This window comes from Geospiza fortis, unplaced genomic scaffold (assembly GCF_000277835.1).
Source record: "Geospiza fortis unplaced genomic scaffold, GeoFor_1.0 scaffold471, whole genome shotgun sequence".
NCBI lineage: Eukaryota > Metazoa > Chordata > Aves > Passeriformes > Thraupidae > Geospiza > Geospiza fortis.
Window position 1 is genome coordinate 983,861 of NW_005054443.1, and position 22,468 is coordinate 1,006,328.

The following is a 22,468-nucleotide window of genomic DNA, read 5'->3' on the forward strand; positions in this document are numbered from 1 at the left end:
CCACCCATAAATAATGACAGGATTTTTAACATCACAAAAAGGTGTGAATATATTCTATACTCTGGCAAGGAAATCTGAAGGACTTGTTTCCTTTAATACAGTACTTGACAGATTTAATGCACAATACTTGAAATGTAAAAAAAAAGTACTAATGATGAAATTATACTGAACACTAGTACTGACTTTCAGGAATATTTTTACAGGTCCTATTTTAAGTAATTCTGAAACAAATGCATGAACTAAACAATTGCTAAAATCACTAAGGTCCTTCATATGCTTTTCTTTTGTGCTTTCTTTACTTGCGCTGACTCGTTTCAAGTAAGCACACCAAGTCAGCTCTAATAACTCACTGACTTCAAGCAATCTCTAATTAACCAAATCGTCTCTCACAGAGCACTAATTTACATTCAGTTTACATAGCCTTAGATGCCTTCTCTCTCTCAAACTCTCTAGGGAAAACAGAAGAAAGGCCCCTTTGGGGAAACTTTTCAAATCAAATAAGTGAAACTGAGCATGGGTCAGGAGAGGAAAGATATGTATTTGTTGAAACATTAACAGCACTAAGACTGAAGAACAAATGATTCAGAGGGCAGCTCAGCTGGTCTGTTTCCAAAGTGAAATTGTTCTAGGAGGATAAAAACTAAAGCATCCCCTCCTCCTTCATTTTTCCTTCCTGTTTGTCCATTTACAAACCAAACACAAAGTTAACTCTTCAAACAACACTAACATCCTACCCAAACCTTCTGTCATTGACAAAAGACACCCTGTGATCATTTTCCTAACGGTTCTGCTTTCTAATTAAAGAGCAAACTAGGCATCTGCTTAATCTGTGTTTTATTGGAAAACATCAAAGTTAAACCCTCTGTTTTAATCTTTAAAATAACTTTTAAGCAGGATCTAGAGATCCTGCAGAAGCTTCCTACCAATTCTACACCTCAAGTATGCATTTCTTAGTAAGTAATAAAGCTGCTTCTTCCAGATTTGGGAGGCATCCCTATATTAATAAGGAATTGTTGAGCTATGATTTTCAAACTACTTAGGTAGGCCAGCACATAGATCTGTTCAAAGCAAAACAACTAGAAAAAAACAAGAAACATTAATCTCTTCACCAATTACTTTATCTATTCTTGGAGCAGGGTAGGAGACTTCTGATTCTCATGTCTAGCAGACAAACTCATAAATTAGCAAATGCCCTGTACAGTTTAGCATGCTCCTGTCTAAGAATGATAAATCCCTCCAAGTTTCACCATACAGAGCGGCCAAAACAGGGGAAACAACTTTTGCCCAGACAGTTCCAGACTCCCCAGGGTTACAAATCACTGTTTCAGAAATTCAAACCCCAGCTCTGCAGAACAGCAGACAGCAAAAGTTCTTAGAAGATATAGTTTAGAACATGTTTTTCCAGTGCTCCTTCCAACAAGATGATGATCGGAATCAGTCAGATGCATCCTCACATATAAAATGTGTGCTTTGGCCTATACCCTGAAAATATTCCTGTTTAAAAATAAGTCCTTGAAAACACAGACTTTAAGAAATAAAAGGTGGAGGAAAACAGTATTATAGGACTGCTGGGGAAAAGACAGAAGCATGAGGAAAAGACAGAAGGCTAGGCAGAGGAAAGTTACCAAGACAAAGGAACTGGTACAGATGGAATTGGTTACCAAGACAGAAAGAACATGGATGCTATTTTTTACTAAAAACTGTTTTTGTTTTATCTAAACAAAGAGCTGCAATCAATTAGTATTGGCTTGTATCCTACATCCATTTAATGATACTCACATAAATGTTACTTACCTGCCTTAAGTCCAAGGTGATGGTGACCCAGTGGTATTGCCTTCCATTCTGAATGCTGGGACTCTGCCACCAGTTATTGGTACCATCGATTGCACTGGAAATTGGGTGCTGCTCTGTTTCAAAGCAAAAAAATTAAACATCTCTTGAAAATAAATCTCACTTAACTTTTCTGACCCAGCACATTTGTTTCACACGAAGAACAATCTCCTCCTGTCATAAAGAAGTAAAAGCTGAAATCTGCCCTCAGACAAAAAGGTTGTCACTGGATCTTGAAGTGCTCAGTGGTGATACACGCCGCTCACACTTTGTCAGCCTTTTGCTCCAAGGTAATTGCACTCACATAGTAGACAGACTAAAACTAAAACATTGTACTCCAATACACTCTATATTGAAGGGGAAGGGTTAAAAACAGACACAAATTAATGAAACAAACAAAATCCAAAACACGTGAAGCTTGCCTTTGGGATTGGCACTGTGACTGTCACAGACGCGGCACTGGGCGTTGCGCAGAGGCCGTCCGGGGACGTGCTCCACCAGCTTGCAGAACATCTCTGGTCCCTTCTCTCCACAGGTGGCATTGGTGGAGATGTGAGCATTGCTGGCCAGGTTCAAAATGGCAGGAAACAGGCCTTGAAAGAAATAAGGTTAATCAGCCACATTGTAAGGCATGCAAAGTTGGCACCCTGACAGCAGTATCCTTCTTATTTCACTCCACATTTGGATGCTTTATACTTAGGAACACAAGAGTTTGCCAACCAACTCTCCCAGTTACTAAACCTTCCCTTGCATAGTGAATTGATCAAACCCTGGGGGACAACTGGCCCACTGCCAGAATCAAAGAGGCACTATACAGCACACACTCAGCTGGTGTGGAAATCGGCATTTTACACAAGCTCTTTGCAGCAGCAGCACCGTTGGCCTGAACAGGACACTCCAGACTTGAAAGATTTAAGGACTGAACTTTAGACCTTTGCTACAGGCTTCTTCTGCAGTCTCTGTAAAGTCCAAGGGATATTTTGCTTGCCACTTATTAATCTTTATACAAACACTTCAGCACACTTTCAAATAATTTTGCTCTTGTGCACTGGAATAACCTAACAACAGACTAAGTTTCAAGATTACAGCTACCAGACCAGGAATCTTTCACTTTTTCTCAAAGGAGTAAAGTTTTACTTTTATTTGAAGGCTACTGATAAAATTTCTAGGATACTGTATGTGACAGAAGTTAAGCATAGTTTCTCAATCAACTTCCAGCTGTCCCTCATGAACTAAAAAGCTTTTATTTCTTGCATGGTTATGATGTAACAAAGATACTCCATTTCCGCTCATAAGTAACTCTGAAAAAGAAGCAATTTTGGAAAGAGGAGTCCTGTCTTTAGAGATTAAAGCCAGTGGGCTAAAATCAAATCGAAAGAATTGGTATGGCACATTAAAAATGCCACAAGAATTGCTTATGTTGCAATAGTAAGGTATTAAAATAATTTGTCTTCTGTTGAAAGGAAATCTGTAAAAAATAAAAATCAAGTCATATTTGTGAAATATTTGTGAATATTCCTATTCCACTAGTAAAACTGTATGAATTCTTTTACTTCATTATCCCCAATATACATCAAAAGAGAATGCAATATTAAAGTTTTGCTTTCCTTAGCTGTTTATACATATAAATATCTCAGAGGTGGACGCCAAGAGGAGGGTTCCAAGCTCTTTTCAGCACTCTTCAGCAACAGGACAAGGAGCGATGTCCATAAACTAAAACAGAAGTTTCACCTCAGCATAAGGAAGAACTTCTTCACACTGAGGGTGGCAGTGCAATGGAACAGACTACCCAGAGGGGTTATGGAGTCTCCCTCTGGAGACGTTCAAAACCCACCTGAACAAGTTCCTGTGTAATCTGCTCAGGGTTACCCTGCCTTGGCAGTGTCACTGGACCAAATGACCTCCAAAAGTCCCTTCCAACCCTAACAATTCTGTGATTTAACAAGGCTACATTCAATATTCCTTTCAAGTGCCTTTGCCCAGTAATTGTATTACCCTAGAAATCCTGGAGAAAATTTTCAATGTTATTTAAGACTTACGTTCAGCTATTGAAAATTTGTCTGAATCCTAACCCTCTGCACCACCGTATAAATAACAAACTGTGTGTTTTCAATTGTGCTATACTTGAAATTTAATAGGAGGGAGATGGAGCTTTGTATTTTTTTGAATCCTGACTTCATTTATGTTAAATCCAGACTAGGCTAGATGCCTTGTTCTCATTACACCTAAATCTGATGCAGATGAGGATGCTGAAGACACCCTAATGACTACTCCAGTGAGGCTCTTCTTCTAGTAAGATATTTTCTTCACAGGCTTCTCTCACCTTGTGCAGTATGCATGCAGTACATCTCCAGATGTAAAGCTGGAGCCAAAGAAGAAATGCTGCCTCTGTTTCCTACTTCACAAGAATGCTCAGTGGTGGAAGAGGGTACCTTTTTTAACACTGCTCTCCAACGACATAAAATCTTTCTTATTCAGTATTAATTACTGTTCATGCAGGGGTCTACCAGCCTATCTTCAAGAGCTATCCATTAATTCCCAGGTCATCCATTACCTTCACTCACTTTATACAGTAGCCATGTCATTTCTTTCCATTTGCTATAGTGAAATAATTTGCCTCCAACAACCTTCAGTCAACAGACTTGTGCCAAAGGAATAGCAACACTATCTCATTATGAGTTTTCTGGGTCCCACAGACATAAAAATAGAGCATGTCAATCCAAGTGAGTTGCACTGGAGATTTGCCCCAGGACCCAAATGAAAAGCAAGAGGTTGTTAGCATTGTCCTGCAAGGTACTGCATCTCTTCAAATCCTAGTTGATTATGTTCACCTCTGAATATCTTTACCACAATTAAATTTTAAGGTAAACTGCGGAGGTGCAGCCACTGATTTCAGAGAAGATCAAGAATAGTGTCAGAGATTATTTATTAGGAAACAATAAGCATCTGCAACAAATGAAATTGAAAAAAGGCAAATTTCAAATAAATTAGTTGCATCTTCAAAGAACATTGCTCCTCTTTATTCTTTTAGTAAGGAGAGCCAGGTACTCAGAGTTAGGAATTCAAAAGCTCCTAGATGCTGCTCTGCCAACCTTCCTTCTCCCTCACTTCTCCACTCTCCCCCTGTCCCAAAAAAAACAGGAAACCAAACATCTGCTAAGATACTTTTATGCCTTGTAGGAAGCAGTAGGTATGATGACCAACCAAAGAATCAGTCGCTTAAGTGAGCCATTTACAGATAAACAGGGGCCTGTCATCATATCTTGGTGTGAAATTCAAGTGGCTGTAACTGACATAAAACTCCATCAGAAGATAACATATTTCATTAAACTGAAACTTTAGCAATGATATTTGCATTTTTAAGGGCATCACCCATCATTTAGTCCTTAGGAAAGGACCTCTGAGATCATGAAGTCCAACCTCTGATTAACACATCATCAACTAGACCATGGCACTAAGTGCCACACAGAGTCATTTCTTGAATACCTCCAGGGACAGTTGTTCCACCACTGCCCTGGGCAGTCCACTTCCCATGTTTAACAACTATTCCCATGAAGAAATTCTGATCCTGAGGTCAAACCTGAATCTCCCCAGGCACAGCTTAAGGCTACATCCTTTCATTCTATTACTTGTTGCCTGGGAGAATAGGCTGACCCTCACCTGGCAACACCCTCCTTTTCAGGTAGTTACAGAGAGTGATAAAGCCTCTCCTGAGCCTTCTTTCCCCCAGGCTAAACAACCCCAGCCCTCTCAGTCCCTCCTCATAGAACTTACCCTCTAGACCCTTCATCCATTTAACTTTCTAGGTTTTCTACCCAAAGTACAGCACAAATGATAGATTAAATTGGATTTATTATTTTATTCCCACTAATAGGCAAGTGCTCCATGCAAAACCATGGGAATTACTGCTCAGCATTTTGCAAGAGACTACGGTGGTCCTGAGAAAGGCTGGAAGAATTTTTAAACTAAACTCATTTACTTCTAACTGCTGGCCAGCTCTTTTCATGGTAAGGTGAACTCTTTCATTATTTTCCAGCTACTCAGATGCTCATTTGCCTCAAACCAGAGATTCGCACACACCCCAATGCCAGAAAATGAAGTGTATAGATGTTAATTTGACCTTGAGAAAGAATAACAATTGCTTCACTACCGCTCAGCACAAAAGCTAAGCACAATGTTTTCATTAGAAGTTCAAACAAGTTGCTCTCATTGGACTTGGTTTTAGCCAGATGCATGACTAAAACTCAATAAGGGAGAACTGAAAATCTGTGTGGGTATTGTCAGAATTATGTCATTCAGAGCTTTCCTAGAGAGACAAAAGACCTCAAGCTCAGAGGAAATTGAGGGAATTACATTCCTAGTAAAGCGACCTGCAATGTGGACAGTGCAGAATTTGTCACATCCACACTCTACACTATTCAATCCATCAGGAAAATGACAAGAAGTAATTCAGAGGGTAGATGCATTTGTTGTACATACAGCTAGCAGGCAGACCTTATGGTGAAGGACATAGCATCAGTGTTCCAGCAAAATTCAGGAAAACGGCTTGTTCATGATGAAGCCAAGTTGTAACATTTTCAAATGATGAACAGGTCAGCACGCAGTATGCCAGGGGAAAAGAAGACAGGCAAAAAGCCTTAAGGTGGATGAGATAATTTGTATTTTATGTGCTTCAATATGCCTATTGACTCAGATTCCTCAAATTAACAGGGACAGGTGGAGCATGCAGCTTACTGGGGCAGATTCAAAGTACTGATAATTCATGCAGGTATTGCTTAAGTAAAAGACATCTCTAGCCAGGACAGCTACCCTTCTATTGTAAAGTTAATGGTCGAGCATATAGCCTACATTTGTTTGGGAGTTATTCGACTTTAAACCAGATTATACGGAAGTCCTCACAAGCTCCTTGTTGCTGATGTAAATATCATCATCTTTCCTGGGGACTCAAGTTAATTCTTTGTGGGTTTGTAAGCTTTAACTTTGTTACATATATAGATTACCAAACATCCTGAAGTTCTCACATTTCAAGGATTTGGGACATTTGTGGGATTCTGGTAACTCTAACTGCAGTCAATGCATATATCTGGCTTCATTCTGGATACACCTGATTTACTGCACACGAGCAGATCACAGCAATTACAATCATTCCATAGTACTGTGCAATGAGTCTGACATATCTGCACTTACTGAACATTTTGTCCAGCTCAGAAATCCTATCCGTGTTGAGCAGCATCAGTGCAGTATAACATTAGACTTGCTCTCCATGCTCAGCCCACAGCACATATCCATCACTAAATGTAAATATGGAAATCACATGTTTTTGTGTGCCATCTACAAAGGCTTTTTAGACATTCTTTTTTCCCTTCCTTCTATTTAAGTTTTCTCAATGTAGGACCCTTGGCTGCATTTTGTACAGCTATAGCTGAACAAAACCCCAACTGCATTTTCTGATTAATGATTTTGTTCAATCAGAAAATCAATAATATTTAATCACTGGGTTTTGGGTAGAAGATAAGTGGATTTGTGCATTTTGGCAAAACAGATGCATGATCTGTGGTTTTGACCATGTTTAACTGTATGAATCCTCACACTGTGACAGGGTAAAACTACTTATTACAGATGGTATGTGAAGGGAGACAGTCCCAAGAATAAAAATCTTCCTTGCAAAGGCATAGCTGATTAAAATAATTTCTTTTAAAAACAGTTGCACAACAGAAGGATGCACATGAGAGTTCTACTCTACATGGGCTTTGCTGCACCACCAAATATATTCAACAAGCACAATTCTGATATGCAGATCAACACAGTAAGGATGGCAAAACTCTTAGAGAAATGCCATGTTTAAGACAGCTTCTTCCTGAATCCAGATTCACTGATCAGTCTGATAGTTCTAGAAAGCTAACTAAATTAGGGAGGTGTTTGTTGGGGTTCTTTTTAAAAGAAGACAAACTAACAGGAAATGAACACAAAAGATCATATGAAGCAAGCCAAGGACTGAGTTCAGAAAGTTTTCTGGATTGTTCATCAGTGTATACAATGAGGACTCTAAACCAGACTTCAGTGAACAACATGGAGACATTCAGCGATGCCAACAGCCTGATTGCTCTCTAAGTATTTTGTCTTTTTTTGTGCCGAGTGTAATAAAGCAGTAATTTGCAAGTGAACAAAGTAGATATGGCTTAAAAAACATAAAGAGCCAATGTGTTCAGTAACAATGAGCTTTTATTGTGTAATTTCTCAGAACACAGAAATCCTTGAAGGGGTCTAATCTCATTTGCAAGTTAGCGTTTTTTAAAAATGTAAAGGCAATCGGCAGCTCCTAACAAGCTGGGAATGCTGAAGTTTGCTCACAAGCAATGAATTCTCCCTTCACTGAAAACATACACAGAGTATACAGTTGTTCAGAATAGTTTGATGCACTTCAGGAGAACCACTAAAGACAAAATGTAAAATGTCACAGTATTAGGATGTATAAAATATGTAATAGCCTTACACACAGAAGTTGAGGTCACATTCTTGGTAACATTCTCAGACTGTTTTCAATAGCACAGATTTAATTTAGTTGTTGTATTTTATTCAAGTTTTGGATTAAATGAGTTTACTAAATAAAAACCCTGGAACTAACAAGCTTGGGCTCAGACTCCTAGCCTGCTCAATGGATTTACTCTCATTATATTTTACTAACAAGCACCCCTAGTTTAACCTTCTCTACACACTTTCATCAGAATTCTACCCTGTAATCACACCAAATATCTAGGCTGGTTTCCCTGAAATAAATGGACTGAAATTGCTAACTTCTAACTACAGGAATTAAGGTACTAATTCTCCGTTCTTACAGTCAGCAAGAAATGTGGGTTTAACACTTAACCTGCCTTATAATCCACTTTGTGGAGACACTGCTTAAAGTGTGTTAGCTGCGGCATTAACCCACTTGAAAAGCTGAAAGCTTCACCACAACTTATGCAGTAAGCTTAGGTAGCAAGCCACTGGTAAGAAATTATTTTGAAAACCGATCACTCCTCTTTCTGTAGCTCAACAGAGAGGAGAATTTCTGCTAGCAAAACATCAAGTTTACAGGATTTAACTATGTAGTATGTTTAGGGTTTTTTAGCAGAACACCTGTAAACTTGTAATTAATTTAAATTTGTAATATTTAAATAAAACTTCAGATTTAAAAGAAAGCTCTACCATGACAGAGCATTATCTTTTCCTAAAACCCATTCTCCATTTCTTCTCATGCTGTAGAGCAAAGGTAATGAGTCAATCACAGAAATACTAGGTAGCAAAGATTACATTTATTTAATTTAATCAGCTTTTAATGTAAGAACATATTGAGTTTGTCTGTTCTCAAGAGCTTCCAATGAGGCTATTCCTCAACATCCTTGACAAGTCTATTCTGACACTTTATTACTTTAAAAGTTACAAATTTTCAGTCCTCTTTGCTGCATTCAGGATCAGTCATGATCTTGATTACAACTTTTGTTTACCTGAGCTGTTACCACACACCCTTTTCCAGACTATGTAAACAACCCTCTCAATCTTTCTACAGTCCATCTTCTAAACTTCTTATCCTTTTGAGTTCTTGGCAGCTTGCATTTTTCCAACAGTCTGGATTCTCAGACCTCATCAGCACCAGTTGGAGTAGAATAACTTCTTAAAGTCTTGATAGTTTTGTTAACACACATAAGTTTTGCATTTTTTTTCCAGGTACTGCTCTTCTGTTTGCATTGCACACCAAGGTAAGTAAAAGATCCTGATCTGTTGAAGCATACTTCACATGAGACCCTGGATGAGTTCAGGTTATCTGTAAAACAGATTACTTTGCAGCCATTTGCTGAGCACTCAACCACTTGCTTTCAGAACAGTCTGCTGATTATTTTACAGCTCTGATCCACTCAAGCTTTTGCAAATCAAACTGAAGCAATCCAACTGGAGCCCCAGAAAAAAGGACAACAAAACAAGTTCATTACACCAGTTAATGTAACAGAAAACATTCTGTTTGAACTCCACAAGCTGTTAGAGCACAAACAAGCTACAGAGGATGAAACCTTGCCCCTTCTTCTAAATGGCAAAGTCTTCTCTGCCAAATATTTTTTTCTGCAGTTGCTTATGTGCACTCAGCATTATTAATGAGGGCCATAATGCAGACAGGGTACAACAGCAAAAGCATTTTACCTACTGTGGTCTCCCTTAGGCTAGATGATGTGCTAATTAGTATTGTGTGCTCGAAATGTATTGAAAATAATTACAACGCTGCAAATTAATAAAGCTAATAAAGTCATAACACCACAGATTAATAAAATTCCGTGAAACTCAGACTGGACCCAAAATAAGCAAAAGTTTGCTCAGTCAAGAATGAACACCAGCTGCACTTTTATCCCACAACTAGTTTCCTCAATATAGTTTGTGAAGGTTAAGGAGCAAGTGTCTGGCATAACTTACATGTCTTCCTTAAAATTCCCAAGCACCAGCACATAGCCAGGCTGATAGCCCCAATGTAACAGAATTTGAATAAGGTTAAAAAAAAGTGCTTTTTCTTTTCCAAAGGAAGGCAGAAAACTTGGGTTCTAAAAAAAAATCTAAATTTCAAAGTGTATGAAGAATGCTATATACAAAATGATTGGAAAACTAAGGAGAGGATAAGGCTGCAAAGACATGGTCAGGGTGCAGATGCTTGAAACTGAAGAAGTTCAAGTTTTCAGCCCCAACCAGACATTCCTATAAATGTGCTTCCTTGTTTCCCAAAGGAGTGCACATCATCTTTGACAGCCTGAGCAGAGAAAACACTGGTGAATTCAATAGGTTTCATAGCTTACATCCCAGCCCTGAATGTGGTTCCTAGTATTATGGCTTGGTCCTTCCACAGATTTCAGGGATTTGAGGAAAAAAAAAAATCAGTTCCTGGGGAAAAATTAAAAAAATCTACCACAGGTAGTTCTAATACCTTCAATGTTGACAGTAACTTACTGCTTATTTTGATTGGCACAAACTAAGGGGTAGTGGAATAAAAGAAAACTAGATTTCATGCTAGTTTTCAGCATCATATAGTACAACTTGATATGAAAGGTAAGTAATTTTGAGTACTCTATCATGCATTTCCAAACTATAATCAATATTTCTTCTGTCAAGTCACGTCTTGCAAGTATTGATTTTTTGTATGCTGACAGCCAGTTCAAGAATCTGCCCAGAAATTGTCACAGCATTTGCACCAAAGCAAAAGAGCCACAAGTTGACAGATGGGCAGGCTGCCAAGGAACAACAAACCTGCCAGACCATGAAATTAGTTCTTTCTTGTTCACCCAAAGCTTTTTCCACACGTTGAGGAGTCTGCATCATTGTGCTTGTTGGTTTGGGGGTTGTTCATTCTTTTACCAGTACACTAGCTTTTTTTCTGAAGTCATCAGTTGGGAACAATCTTTGCTCAAACCTGAAGTAAATACAAGCCACAGCTATTAAAGACTTCAGTGTCTTGTCAGTTTTGCTTATATGCTGCCTAAGACATAGTATTAGCTTAGAGCAACACAGCAGAAGTATTGGCAGCGTGACTGGCATGTCAAAGACTCGGGACCTCAGTCACTTGTCACTTATGATGTGCTCCAATACCAACAAAACGAAACATTTTTGTTCTTATTGATGTAGGATCCACAGTAGACTTCCCTCATGCCTCCTTAATGATTCCTTAAATAATATCTCCCCCTGAACTTCTTTTCTATCACCAGTTTTCAACCTAAAGCAACTGTCTAGTAAATGAAAATCCTCTTGGGTTTAATCCTAATTAAATTTGCATGCATAAATGTGCAGCTTCAGTCTGCACACCGAATCATTCATTATCATTCATTATAATAAAAAGGATGTTATGACCCATTATAATAAAAAGGATGTATTAGCCCTCTTCTGATTCTAAATTTCCATTTATCACTTGCAAATTCTGGGAGACCTGAGCTTGAGAAGAATTTTAAAAGCTTAGAGGTCCCACTCACTTTCATACTGTGACTCAGTATCACAACCAAACAAAATGTTACTGATTTTTGCCCTGTGCAAACACTAAGAAGGTTAAAACAGTTAGAAATGCCCTTCAGAGAGTTGGCATCAGCTTGTGATCATAAATGAAGTAGGTGCACTACAAAGGAACTCTGAAATGTATTTTTCACTTAGTGAAAGCTTGTTATTAACTACCTGTGCATAAGCCCAAAATTATTTCATTTTCTTAATTAAAAAAAAAGATTTGTCACTTCCTTAATGTTAGAAATTGCAGCTGTGTTAGGTGAAGCTAAATTTCTATTTAAACTAACCTGTATTTTTCCATTTATTAACAAAAGCTATTTCAAGTTCAAGAGGTTTTGGCATCTCAGAACTACCAACTCTCTTGTTTTCAGACACGGAAGAAAAATGTTTTCATTCCAACAGGCACAAAGCCATTATCAGGGCATATACAGCCCTGTATCAGTGCCAGATCTTCCTGGGTAGAAGGAAGCACATTTCCTCCAGCTTGAATGGACCTGAAAGGATTTGCAACTGTGTAACCCCAAGGACATGCAAAGCTTGGTCATTCCCTGATCTCTACTGACAAGATATAGCAATCTCTAATTTTCAAGATTAATTGGGAAAAACCTATTGGGGTATTTTTTGTCATTTTTTAAAATTTTATTTCAGTAGTAACCAACTGTTTGACATGATATAGAGGTAGCGTTCTGCTCTTTGTAAAAAGTAAAATATATCCTGCTACTTTTTTTTTCCTAGGCATTTTACTCTAGGCAACAAAGTAAAACTGCAAATCACCATGCTTTGTTTGGTCTTGCATCTGCTGGTCTCCAGGCACACAGTTTAACAAATGTACAGGGCACAAACTGCAACTATTTAAAAAAATTAATACTGAGTCAATTGTTGCACATTTTTTATGCTTCAAATTCTCACAACATGCAAATTCTTATTTCATTATTTTACAGTAAATGCCTCCATGACATTCAAAAGCATTTGTGTCACTCCGGTTAAATTTCTGAAAAAGTGTAATTTTAAGAACCCAAAAAACAAGGGGAAAAAACCACAATATTTTAACAAGTTCTCTTCTGTACTGCCATTAATACTCAAGAACTCAGCCAGTCGCATGGAATTTTAATCAAGTGTTCTGAAAGTATTTTGCCTTTGGCCTGAAAACAAGAATGATGCATTTCAGCCCAAGGCGCAATTTTTAAGGAAAATTCTAACAGACAGAGAGTTCAAGTAGTTTAATTTAAAATTCAGCAATGTTACAGTGACACTAAAATAATAGCGAGGCACAGTTGGATCCTGCCTGAAACACCCCAAACATTTTTTGCTGATGACTGTGGGAAACAGGGCAACATGGGTAGAGCTGCAGAGTGGGCAGCGTATTTCCCATTGTCCTTAGGAACTGAAAAGATAAGGGGGGCTGCTCAAATTTTAGAGAGATTGTATCATCTGTCAATACTCTGTGGTATACAAAAAGGGGTTTTCCTCCTTGGGGCAAACATCCTGACCTCTTCCCTGCCACTGTACCACCTTCAGAATCCCCTTCTGACCCTCTTTGCCTATCACTCCTGCAGGATTCTCAGCCTACCAGAAACACCCAACCTTGGATGTGTCTATTACCACTATTAGCCATGGCAGCACAGCAACAAGTAGATCTTTCCACCAAGTACCCGGCAAAGTTTCTGAGCAACCTGACACATCACAGGAGCTGAACATCAGCACGACAACCTCTCATCCACACCAAGATACCCACTGAACACGGCTGTCCACCAGCAGTTGTGTTTTGTAACTATTGCTTCGCCACTGCCTTTAGGTCGTATCCTACTGCTCATCACTATGGAAAGATAATCAATTCATCTGGGAAGTTCCCCACCCCATCACATACATCTCTTTCTCATTGCCTGCCAAGGGTTGCCTCCACCACATCAATGAAAACCTGCACTGTACTTTGAAGAATCATTTCTTCAATTAGAAATATCCCCCTTACAATGTTATCAAATATGCACAAACCAAGCTGTCCCCAGTGCGACCACTCCCAAGTAAAGTGTGGTCATCCAAGGACAGACTCTGCATTTGCTGCATGCCTTTAGCATTGATGAACTTGCTCTTGAGAACATTGGCAGACACACTGTAAACCAACTTCAAGGAAGATGAATTGGGATAGGTCTGGAAATTATTTAATTCCTGCAACTTTTAGTTTAAAATTCATGTTTACATCTAAAGACAGTTTCAACATCAAGCTCACATTTTTGCATTAGCAAAAAAATGTGTGGTTCCTAAAATTCTAATAAAGTTGTAGTGAGATTTATTGATAATATCTAAATAACCTAGCTACAGTTTAAAAAAAAATCACAGAGACACTTAGCAGATTTGCTTTCTATCTATACAAACCTTTTTCTTTATGCTATAAGAGATATATTATTAATTGAACTACTTTGGCAATTAAGAGACACACAAAACGAACACATTACTTAGTACCTACTGAAGGAATGAAGAACTGTGAGTAGATGTAAAGCACAGCAACTCTCCCCAAGCCAGTGAAGCAGATTTAATCCTTCATTTTGCCATCAAAATTTTTATCTCTTCAGCATATTTTAGAGGGTATTTTCTAGTAGAAGGCATTGAGCACACATTTCAGAGACTACAAGCTAAAGTAAATAAATGGAATCCTAGAAATTTCAACAGCATATATTTCACAACCCTAATTTAAACCAGGGTATCCACAGACCATGACAATTCAAAGAACCTTCACATCAAACTTCTGTTATCTAGCCCTTCTCAGCCAATAAAGTAGAAACAGCCTAATCTTTAGAGGCATTAGCACACTGTTACAAGCCTTTTCTGCCTTCCTGTCCTATGCACAAAAGACAGCACAGCAAAGGAAAGTAAAATATATGAATGGTGTGGCATGGAGAATAGCATAACACACTTTAGCTATTCATGCATTTGAATTAAAACCAGACAGGAAAATGCAGGGGAATCTCTTCCATAGTTTTATCAGTAGTGGAGCACTTTCAGGAGCTGGATTTCTCACTTCTGTGAAGCAAGAGCCAGAAACAGGGAAGGTGGAATTCAATTGACTGGTTTTTAAAGTACAGGGCTACTGCTGGTGCTAGACTCTCCTGATTCACTCACTGTCTAGATATCCCTGGATGGATCAGAAGTCCCCTGAGGAGTCAGTGAAGCCTGGCTGTGCACCATCCAGCCTGGCAGCAGCTCTGCCTGGGTAGGGAGCATCAGAGGTGCAGTCAGGCTCCCCAGGCTGCCATCCTCCCAGGCACCCAGCCTGCCCAACACCTTGTGTGCTTCCTGCAAAGCTCACTCTGCCAGCATCCACAAAAAAATAAGGGATCACTTGGATACTTGCTCCAATGCTCCCCAGCAAGGCTGCACCCAGCCACAATCAAATTGCAGAGGATGTCTCAGCTGCTACTGGGCTTTTTTCCTCTCCTTCCCACACAAATATTTCTTTACACACATCTTTGGGTTTTGTGACAGAAGGCAAAATTCCAGTCACACTTTCAAAAAACCTGATAAAAGCAATCAATACTAATCTAAGTTACCATCAACGACAGCTCCAATTTGCATTTATGCTCAATGACTGAATTCCAATGTTTTTTACAGTCAGTGAGAAGTACCCAACTTATTTGCAGAGTTAGGATTTTGCTATTAAAAACTTCTTGCTTCATCGGGTCCACAAGAAAACAATACTAATCAAAGAATCAAATCAAGACTAGAGAAGTTGTTTTTCATTACCTGTACAAGTTCTGCACTGTCCTCTCAGACTTTCAGCAAATAAAAGTTATGGAAATACAGTTAAGAAGGTAGTGGACATCAGCCTATTTTCAAGGTCATTTTTGAGCAAGCAGCAATAAAAAATGCAGGCAGAGCCACGGAGAAAAAAAACAAGCTTCCACTTTGGGAAGACCATTTCTTAAACAGCTTTTTAAGCTTTATTTTCATGCGGGAATCAAGATGGGAGCTGAGTCCCGCAGTGCAATAAATAAGTTCACAGAAAGGAATTACATTATGCTTGCAAAACAACTTTCAAATCTGAATCTTTAATCTAAAAGAATTGGTTAGGGAATATCTCTGACAGAGCTGTTACTGTATCAAATGACAGTTAAAAAAAAAATCAGCAAAAGTTAACAAGTTAAAGATGACAAAACAGAAGGAATTTATTGCTGAGGGCTGACATCTACTCCACCTACACAAAGCAGCAGTGGGATCTTCTCGGCCTTTGCCTGGTGGGAAAAGCCCAGAAATGACAAGGAAAAAACCAACCGTGTAAGCCCATCGACCCACATTAGCTGCTGCTTTACAAAGCCTGCCAAGCTGAACTCCTGGAAAGGGCAGTGGGTGAAAATGCCAGCCATGAATCCACCTCTCTTCCAATGGCTCTCTGAGCTCACATGGCCACTAGAACAGTTGTGATTCTCTGGAGATACTTTAAAGGAAAAAAAAAAAAAGATCAGGTTTTCAGGTAAAACTAAAGCATTCTATCTCTTTGTTTTGCCCTGAACTTCTCAGGAATTGGAACTGCTGTTTCACATCAAAAAGAGAACTTAATTATGTGCATCTATAATATTTGCTATTTGAATACTGAGAGTTAAGTTTCTAGTCTTACAATTTTATGTTTTCCTATTTTCAGACTTATTTATCTCTACTGTAATTACAAAAGAAGTCTTCCAGTTTTCCTGTAAAATTGTTATGTATATAGCTTTTAATACTCAAAAATGTGTATAAAATAATTATTTTCAGGGGAAAAGCAGCTTTTTTCAGCTTCTAAAAAAGAGCATAGAATGATTGAGAAATCACTGAAGTCCTTAAATAGCAAAAGTAACTAAGAAAGAATAAGCGCAGATATATCTAAGCTTATTTTTGCTCTGACACACAAGCAAATGAAGCATTGGCCTCAAAGCTCAAAGACAGAGAGCTTTACCCATATCTGCAAGCTCAGAGGCACGGTACAGAGCCTCAGATATCATTTCAGTACCTAAAAGCATAAATAAAAAATGACTGATGTGCCCTAAAGTTTACCCAACTAACATATCACAATTACTGCAAGATGACCTAACCAAGTTCTGCCTTGCAAAAGTTTTGCCACACACTGTTCCTCTGTTTGGTCAGGAAGGGATGTCTGCAGGACAGAAAAAAAAAGAAAAAGTTTAAAAAAAAGTAGGGGACAGCAACAAACCTCACCTGAAGATCTTTTCTGAGACTGATGCAAATACCAACAACTGATCAACATACACTGATAGCCCTAAACTTCTAGAGATGCATTTTCTAAGCCCTCAGGGAATGGGGAAAATATTTACGACAGACAAATATTTTTTTAATCTTAATCTTCAATCTAACTTAGAATGCTTTCATGGGATTTTTCTCTGTCACATACCTTTGTACTCCAAGAAAAAAGAAAATGGTCTGTGGCTTGTTGGCAATTTCTTGCAAAATAAATCAGGGAACAAAACACAAAGCAGATTTTAAATTTAGGGCTTTAATCAATACCAAGCACATTTTCCCCACAGAATGTCCATGTTCCTTTCAGACTACCAGAAAAAAAATGACATTTCTCAATTCTTTCTTCTTCTCCCCCCAACCGCAAGCCAGGTCTCAAATCTGCAAAATATGTCCCTAGTTGAGATCAATTACTTTTTTACTACATATTCCTTATAATTAGATAAAACCTCATTTCTACTTAATATAAGTTTCAAAATATATTTGTGTTGCTTATTATGAACTTAGAAAACCGTGTAACTTTAACACAATGGTACCCACAAAATCAGCATTCCTGAGGACATGCAATGTGGCCTCTGTTTGAGGTGACATTATCTACAGGTCATCTAAAATTGACCTTTTTAGAGTATTATATAGAACAAAGTCCACTACATACAGGCTTTGACAGTCAAATGGGCTCAGAGGAAGCAAAAGCCAAGAGCTCGGGCATTACATCTGCTTTTCCACAGTTTTGCTGGGGTGTACCAAGGCCAAGAGAGAGCTGGCTGCTGCAACTCCATGTTCCCAGGCCCAGACACTAGCAAAGCTGAGCAAGTATTCCCAACAGGCACATAAAAAGTCACACACATAATGCAATGGATATATGGATATATTCAAATACATATGGCCAGACAGACAGATTCACAAAAACAGAAACACATAAATGCAACCACCACCAATGGTTTCATCCTGTTCCCTGCTCCGGGGAAAAACATGGATTCATACACACAGATGGATTTCTTCAATGCCCATCCACAATGTGCATTTCTTAAACACCCAAAGCTGGAGACTCACTGGATCCAGTAACTGTGCTCCCCCACACCCAAGATCTGCCCACTGCTGGCATCTGGCACGTGAGCCCCAGGGGCCCACAGCTGCACCCCAGCCACTGAGGCACAAACTGCCCTGCACACACACCAGCCCCATCACACACACACTCACTCTATGGATCCCTACACACTCACTCTTTGCTACACCACTTTGATCCCTGCATCTTTGGCCCTTCCTCCATTCATCTCAAAATTAGTCCTGTGCAATCCCAAAATATTCTTCCCATAAATCCCAGGATGCGTCCCATACCCCTGCAGACTGCCACCACCCCCATCCTGTAAGCTCTAAAGAGCTGCTCCCATAACACATCAGTGGCTGTCAGAGGAGAGCCCTGGCAGGGGCTCATTTCTCTGGGTTCATTATTGATGTTGCTCCACCTTGATCTTGTGATTTGTGGGTGGACATGAGACTTCTCACACAATCTAAGAACTTAAGAGTGTGGACAGCTAATAAGCATCTTGGGGCCCTGCTACTTAGCCCACCCAAAGACACAAGAGATGTACAGGTTCACTGTAACTGACATTTCCAACCCTGAGGAAAAAGTGGAAACTTAAGCCAAGTATACCAGTGTACCCAACTTTGCCAAAAATTATGAAGTTTTTGCCTTATCACAATGTTAAGTGATTCTGCCTCAAACTCCTGTCATATTTTTAGCTCACTGGTCTCCTGCCTCACACTGCAAGCTGCAAATAGCACTGCTTTTAAGTTTTCCACCAGCCTCAAAGAACTTGAGGTTTCTTTTAGTGTTCTCTTATCAGGAAATAATATTCACATTGGTGGAAACATAGCAGAAATGTTAAAGGAAAATATTTAGAAGTAAAGGCAAACTTGGCAGGGAATAGAAACCTTCTCATTTTCTAGAACAGTTAACTCTGTTGCAGATGTTGGGAAAAATTTAAGACTGATGGCAACAAGGTCTATTCAAGTCACTAGCACACAGGAACCCAAGACGCAGTATGGTGAAGCACTTAAGATATTTTTTTCATCTCACACAGAAAACAATTGTGAATACAACATCCAAGTCATCTTGAAGCTCCAGAAAAACTTCCCCTCCAAGCATTCTGGAAGTCTGTCTCTCTGTTTTAAAAGTGTCAGAGGAAACTATTCCACTGCACAGAACACCTCTGAATGCATGAGGTTGTAGTGAGGCAGCTGAGAGTGTAAGATCCACCTACCCAGGTTCACAGACTAACAGCCCAAAACTACAGCAGCCCAAACTTTTGTCAGATGCTGTAACACTTACAGTACATTACTTCTTGAGGTGGAACTCACCACCCTGAATCAGGCACCAAAGAGCCCTTCTTCACTAAGTGGTGAAGAGCGAGAGGCACCCATGAGTGGTGCCAGGCTTGAGTAACCTAGTAAAAAACAACTGAAGACTAAAACAGCAAACAAACAAATCCCACAAGCCACTGGTACAATAAAAGAGTTTCTCCTGAAGTCAAACACATTATTGCCACTTGTGGCAAATAAATAAAAGAGAAGGAGGCCTGTACTTGTTTCTCCTTACATATTGAGCACTGTAATGATCCAACTGAAGCATCAGCTTTTCATCCTTCCAGAAGGAAACTTGCCATCTTGGCTGTACAGTAGTTCCTTTTCAAAGAGAGGTCTTGAGAGATTTCACACACTCTTCCTCTGCATTACCTGTCACAGCAACTTGGTAATACAGCAATCTATTCAGAGATTGGAGATGTGGGTTCAAACCACATCAAACTAAGGAGATTAACGTAAATCTCCCACTGCCTGGGAATGTGCTCTAACAATATAATTTATATCACTTATGCTTCAGCAAAAAATGTGTTTGCTTACCATAACGTCATAATTTGTATATTAGCCATAGCCTAAGAATACTTACTAAACCAGATCCTTGAAGCAAAGCAGGTCTGAAACCCAATGGGTGACAGGCATATGAAATACCTATGTTCATCTCTGCCCAGATGGAGCACCTTCCCACGGCCGTTCAGTTCTCTGAGCACCAGCACTTATCCAAAACCCCAGGCAGGAACAGAGCAGGCTACTTCAGCACACCAGCTTACACAAACTGAGATGCAGCTGAGGAAATATTTAGTCTACAACTATAGCCTTCCAAGTTAACACTACCACAGGTTTACAGTAGCAAGATTTTTTTTTAATTACAGAAAAAATATCACCTGGCAGTGGTAGAGTCAAATTTATGAAATACAGGCAATAGCGTTCAAAATAGTGTTCAAAATCATTAACTGATTTTCCTTTCTGCTTTGAAGACATGTATCACTTAACTCCAGTATAACAAAGAATGCATTCCAACAGAGCAAAGCTGCTATAACAAGCCTCTGAAATGGCTTTTTTGCTTCTGACATAAAATAATTCCTCTGTATCTAGAACTGAGTTACATGCCTCATGAAGAGTTACTCCATTAGTGAATACAAAAGACTCAACAGAAAATGCAAACCAAACTTTTCACCATGATAGGAACACTTGAACAAAACACCTCTAATTAAAATTCCAACTAAATTTTATAGCTATGTAGATATTAATCTTTAGGCTGAAAGAATCAATCATTAACTTTCAAAGTTGTTCAGTGCAGTGACTTCAGTACCGTGTGTTTCTTTTTCTTAGAATGGACTTCAGCACTTTCTGACAGACCCTTGCAGCTGTGGTACCCCCCAGTTTCTTCATTTGCTGACAGGACGAAAGCAAAACTGAACAGAAAAACAAGAAATGCTTTGAGTTCTACCACAGCCCTCTCCACGGCCATGCCAAGAAACCTTTTCCCCAGACTCCTCTTGACAACTTCTCTGAGAAACCTTTCCATCCTCACTCCAAAATGTATTTTTACCTCCACAAGATGCTTACAATTCTGAGCTTAAGTTGCTTACTTTCTGTAAAAGCAACATTGCTACTCTAATCTGCATCACATTCTTCACATTGTTTTAGGATCAGTTATCTTGAATTGTGGCTTTTGTAAGGCAGTTCACCACCAGGGGGGTTGAAACTCACAGCTTCCTCGGATGATCTGTGCTCTCACGCTGAGAAAAAAAAATTCTATCAACTTAATCTAATAGGAGGAATGGTCTCTAGACTTGATCTTTCAACTAGAAAAACGTAATTATGAACTTAAATATTCCCAGAAGGGGCGGCTTAGAAGCAATGAAATATATTGGTAGCTTCAATCACTGACATAAAAAGCAAGTATTTTATCCAGATGCCTCTAGCACCCGTGGGCTGCTATATAAAAGCAGCACATTACTGCAGTGAGATGACTGCAAACGTCAATGAAAAAACCAAAAATGGTATTTAGTCTTGTCACCAATACATGACAAGCTTCAGGAAAATTCTTATTTTATATACTGCATGTTATCATGTATCTTCAAATAGGAATTAGTATTAAATTAAGGTTATTTGATGCAGGATGGTACCTTAAAAAAACGAAAAAGCAAAATTTATATCACTTTGTCTGGCATTTCATTTGTTTCTACGACTGAATTTTCATAAGCCAAGTAAAGCATATTTATTTTCAAACTGAGACATATGGCCTCTGAAATTTACTTGGGCTTTGTCCTTTTTACCTAGAGGATATTTTGTACACACAATTATATTAATAAACACTAGCTTTTACTGCAGCCTGTAAACATCCAGATGCTAATCTCCCACCCTATATCCATTTCAAATACCCTACTTCACCATAAAGAAAACAAGTCATGCATCTGCACAACATATGCCTTCCAACCATTTTCCATTCAAGTCTGGGGGGGTTTTTTTCGGTTTTTAATAGAGACCTAATGGGACTGAGGATTCGTGCGCAGGGAGTAGGGATCGGCAGAAATTCTGTGGTGAACTCCAGCAGCAGCTGACCCAAGCGGAAGGTGAGAGCATCGGTGTCTACCAGCGCTTCCCATCACGGCCCAGCACACCGCAGAGTCAATCACTGCTAGCCCAGCCACAGAGCGAGCCGATGTGCTCAGCAGCTTGGGTCTCACCAGGACAACCCAAGTTTCGGCACTCGGAACAAAGAGGATGCATGTGACGAAGTCACTGGCAGGGTAAGAACTCGGCGCGGAGCGTTCCGGCCTCCCGGCCGCAACGCACCGGCCAGCCCACGTGCAATAAAAAAAAAAAAGAAAACTTTCGTAAATTATCTCCATTACTTCTTCATGCTACCTCTGCCCAGAAAGTGGTTTGGGACTCTTCTCGCTCCTTACAACAGAGCTTAATCTGGTTTGTATTACCGACATCGTGCGGCATCCTTCGGGGCTCGGGCTCCTCTCCCTTCCCCAGAGAGGGAGCACCAGGACAGCGGCCCGAGCCCGGCTGTGACCCCATCTCCCGCCGGGACAGAGGC

The 22,468-nt window shown here is 39.4% G+C and overlaps 1 protein-coding gene across 1 annotated transcript in view; it reads right to left on the reverse strand.

Moving 5' to 3' along the window:
* Nucleotides 1-22,449, reverse strand: part of LAMA1 (laminin subunit alpha 1) — a 98,563-nt gene extending 76,114 nt beyond the window's left edge. Inside the window, exons 1-3 of the mRNA XM_005427379.2 lie at nt 22,356-22,449; nt 2,253-2,423; nt 1,795-1,907 (exon numbers count right to left, since the gene is read on the reverse strand). Of these exons, the coding sequence (XP_005427436.2) occupies nt 1,795-1,907; nt 2,253-2,423; nt 22,356-22,449 (378 nt within the window). The remainder of the gene's footprint in view (nt 1-1,794; nt 1,908-2,252; nt 2,424-22,355) is intronic.
* Between the last annotated feature and the right edge of the window lie 19 nt (nt 22,450-22,468).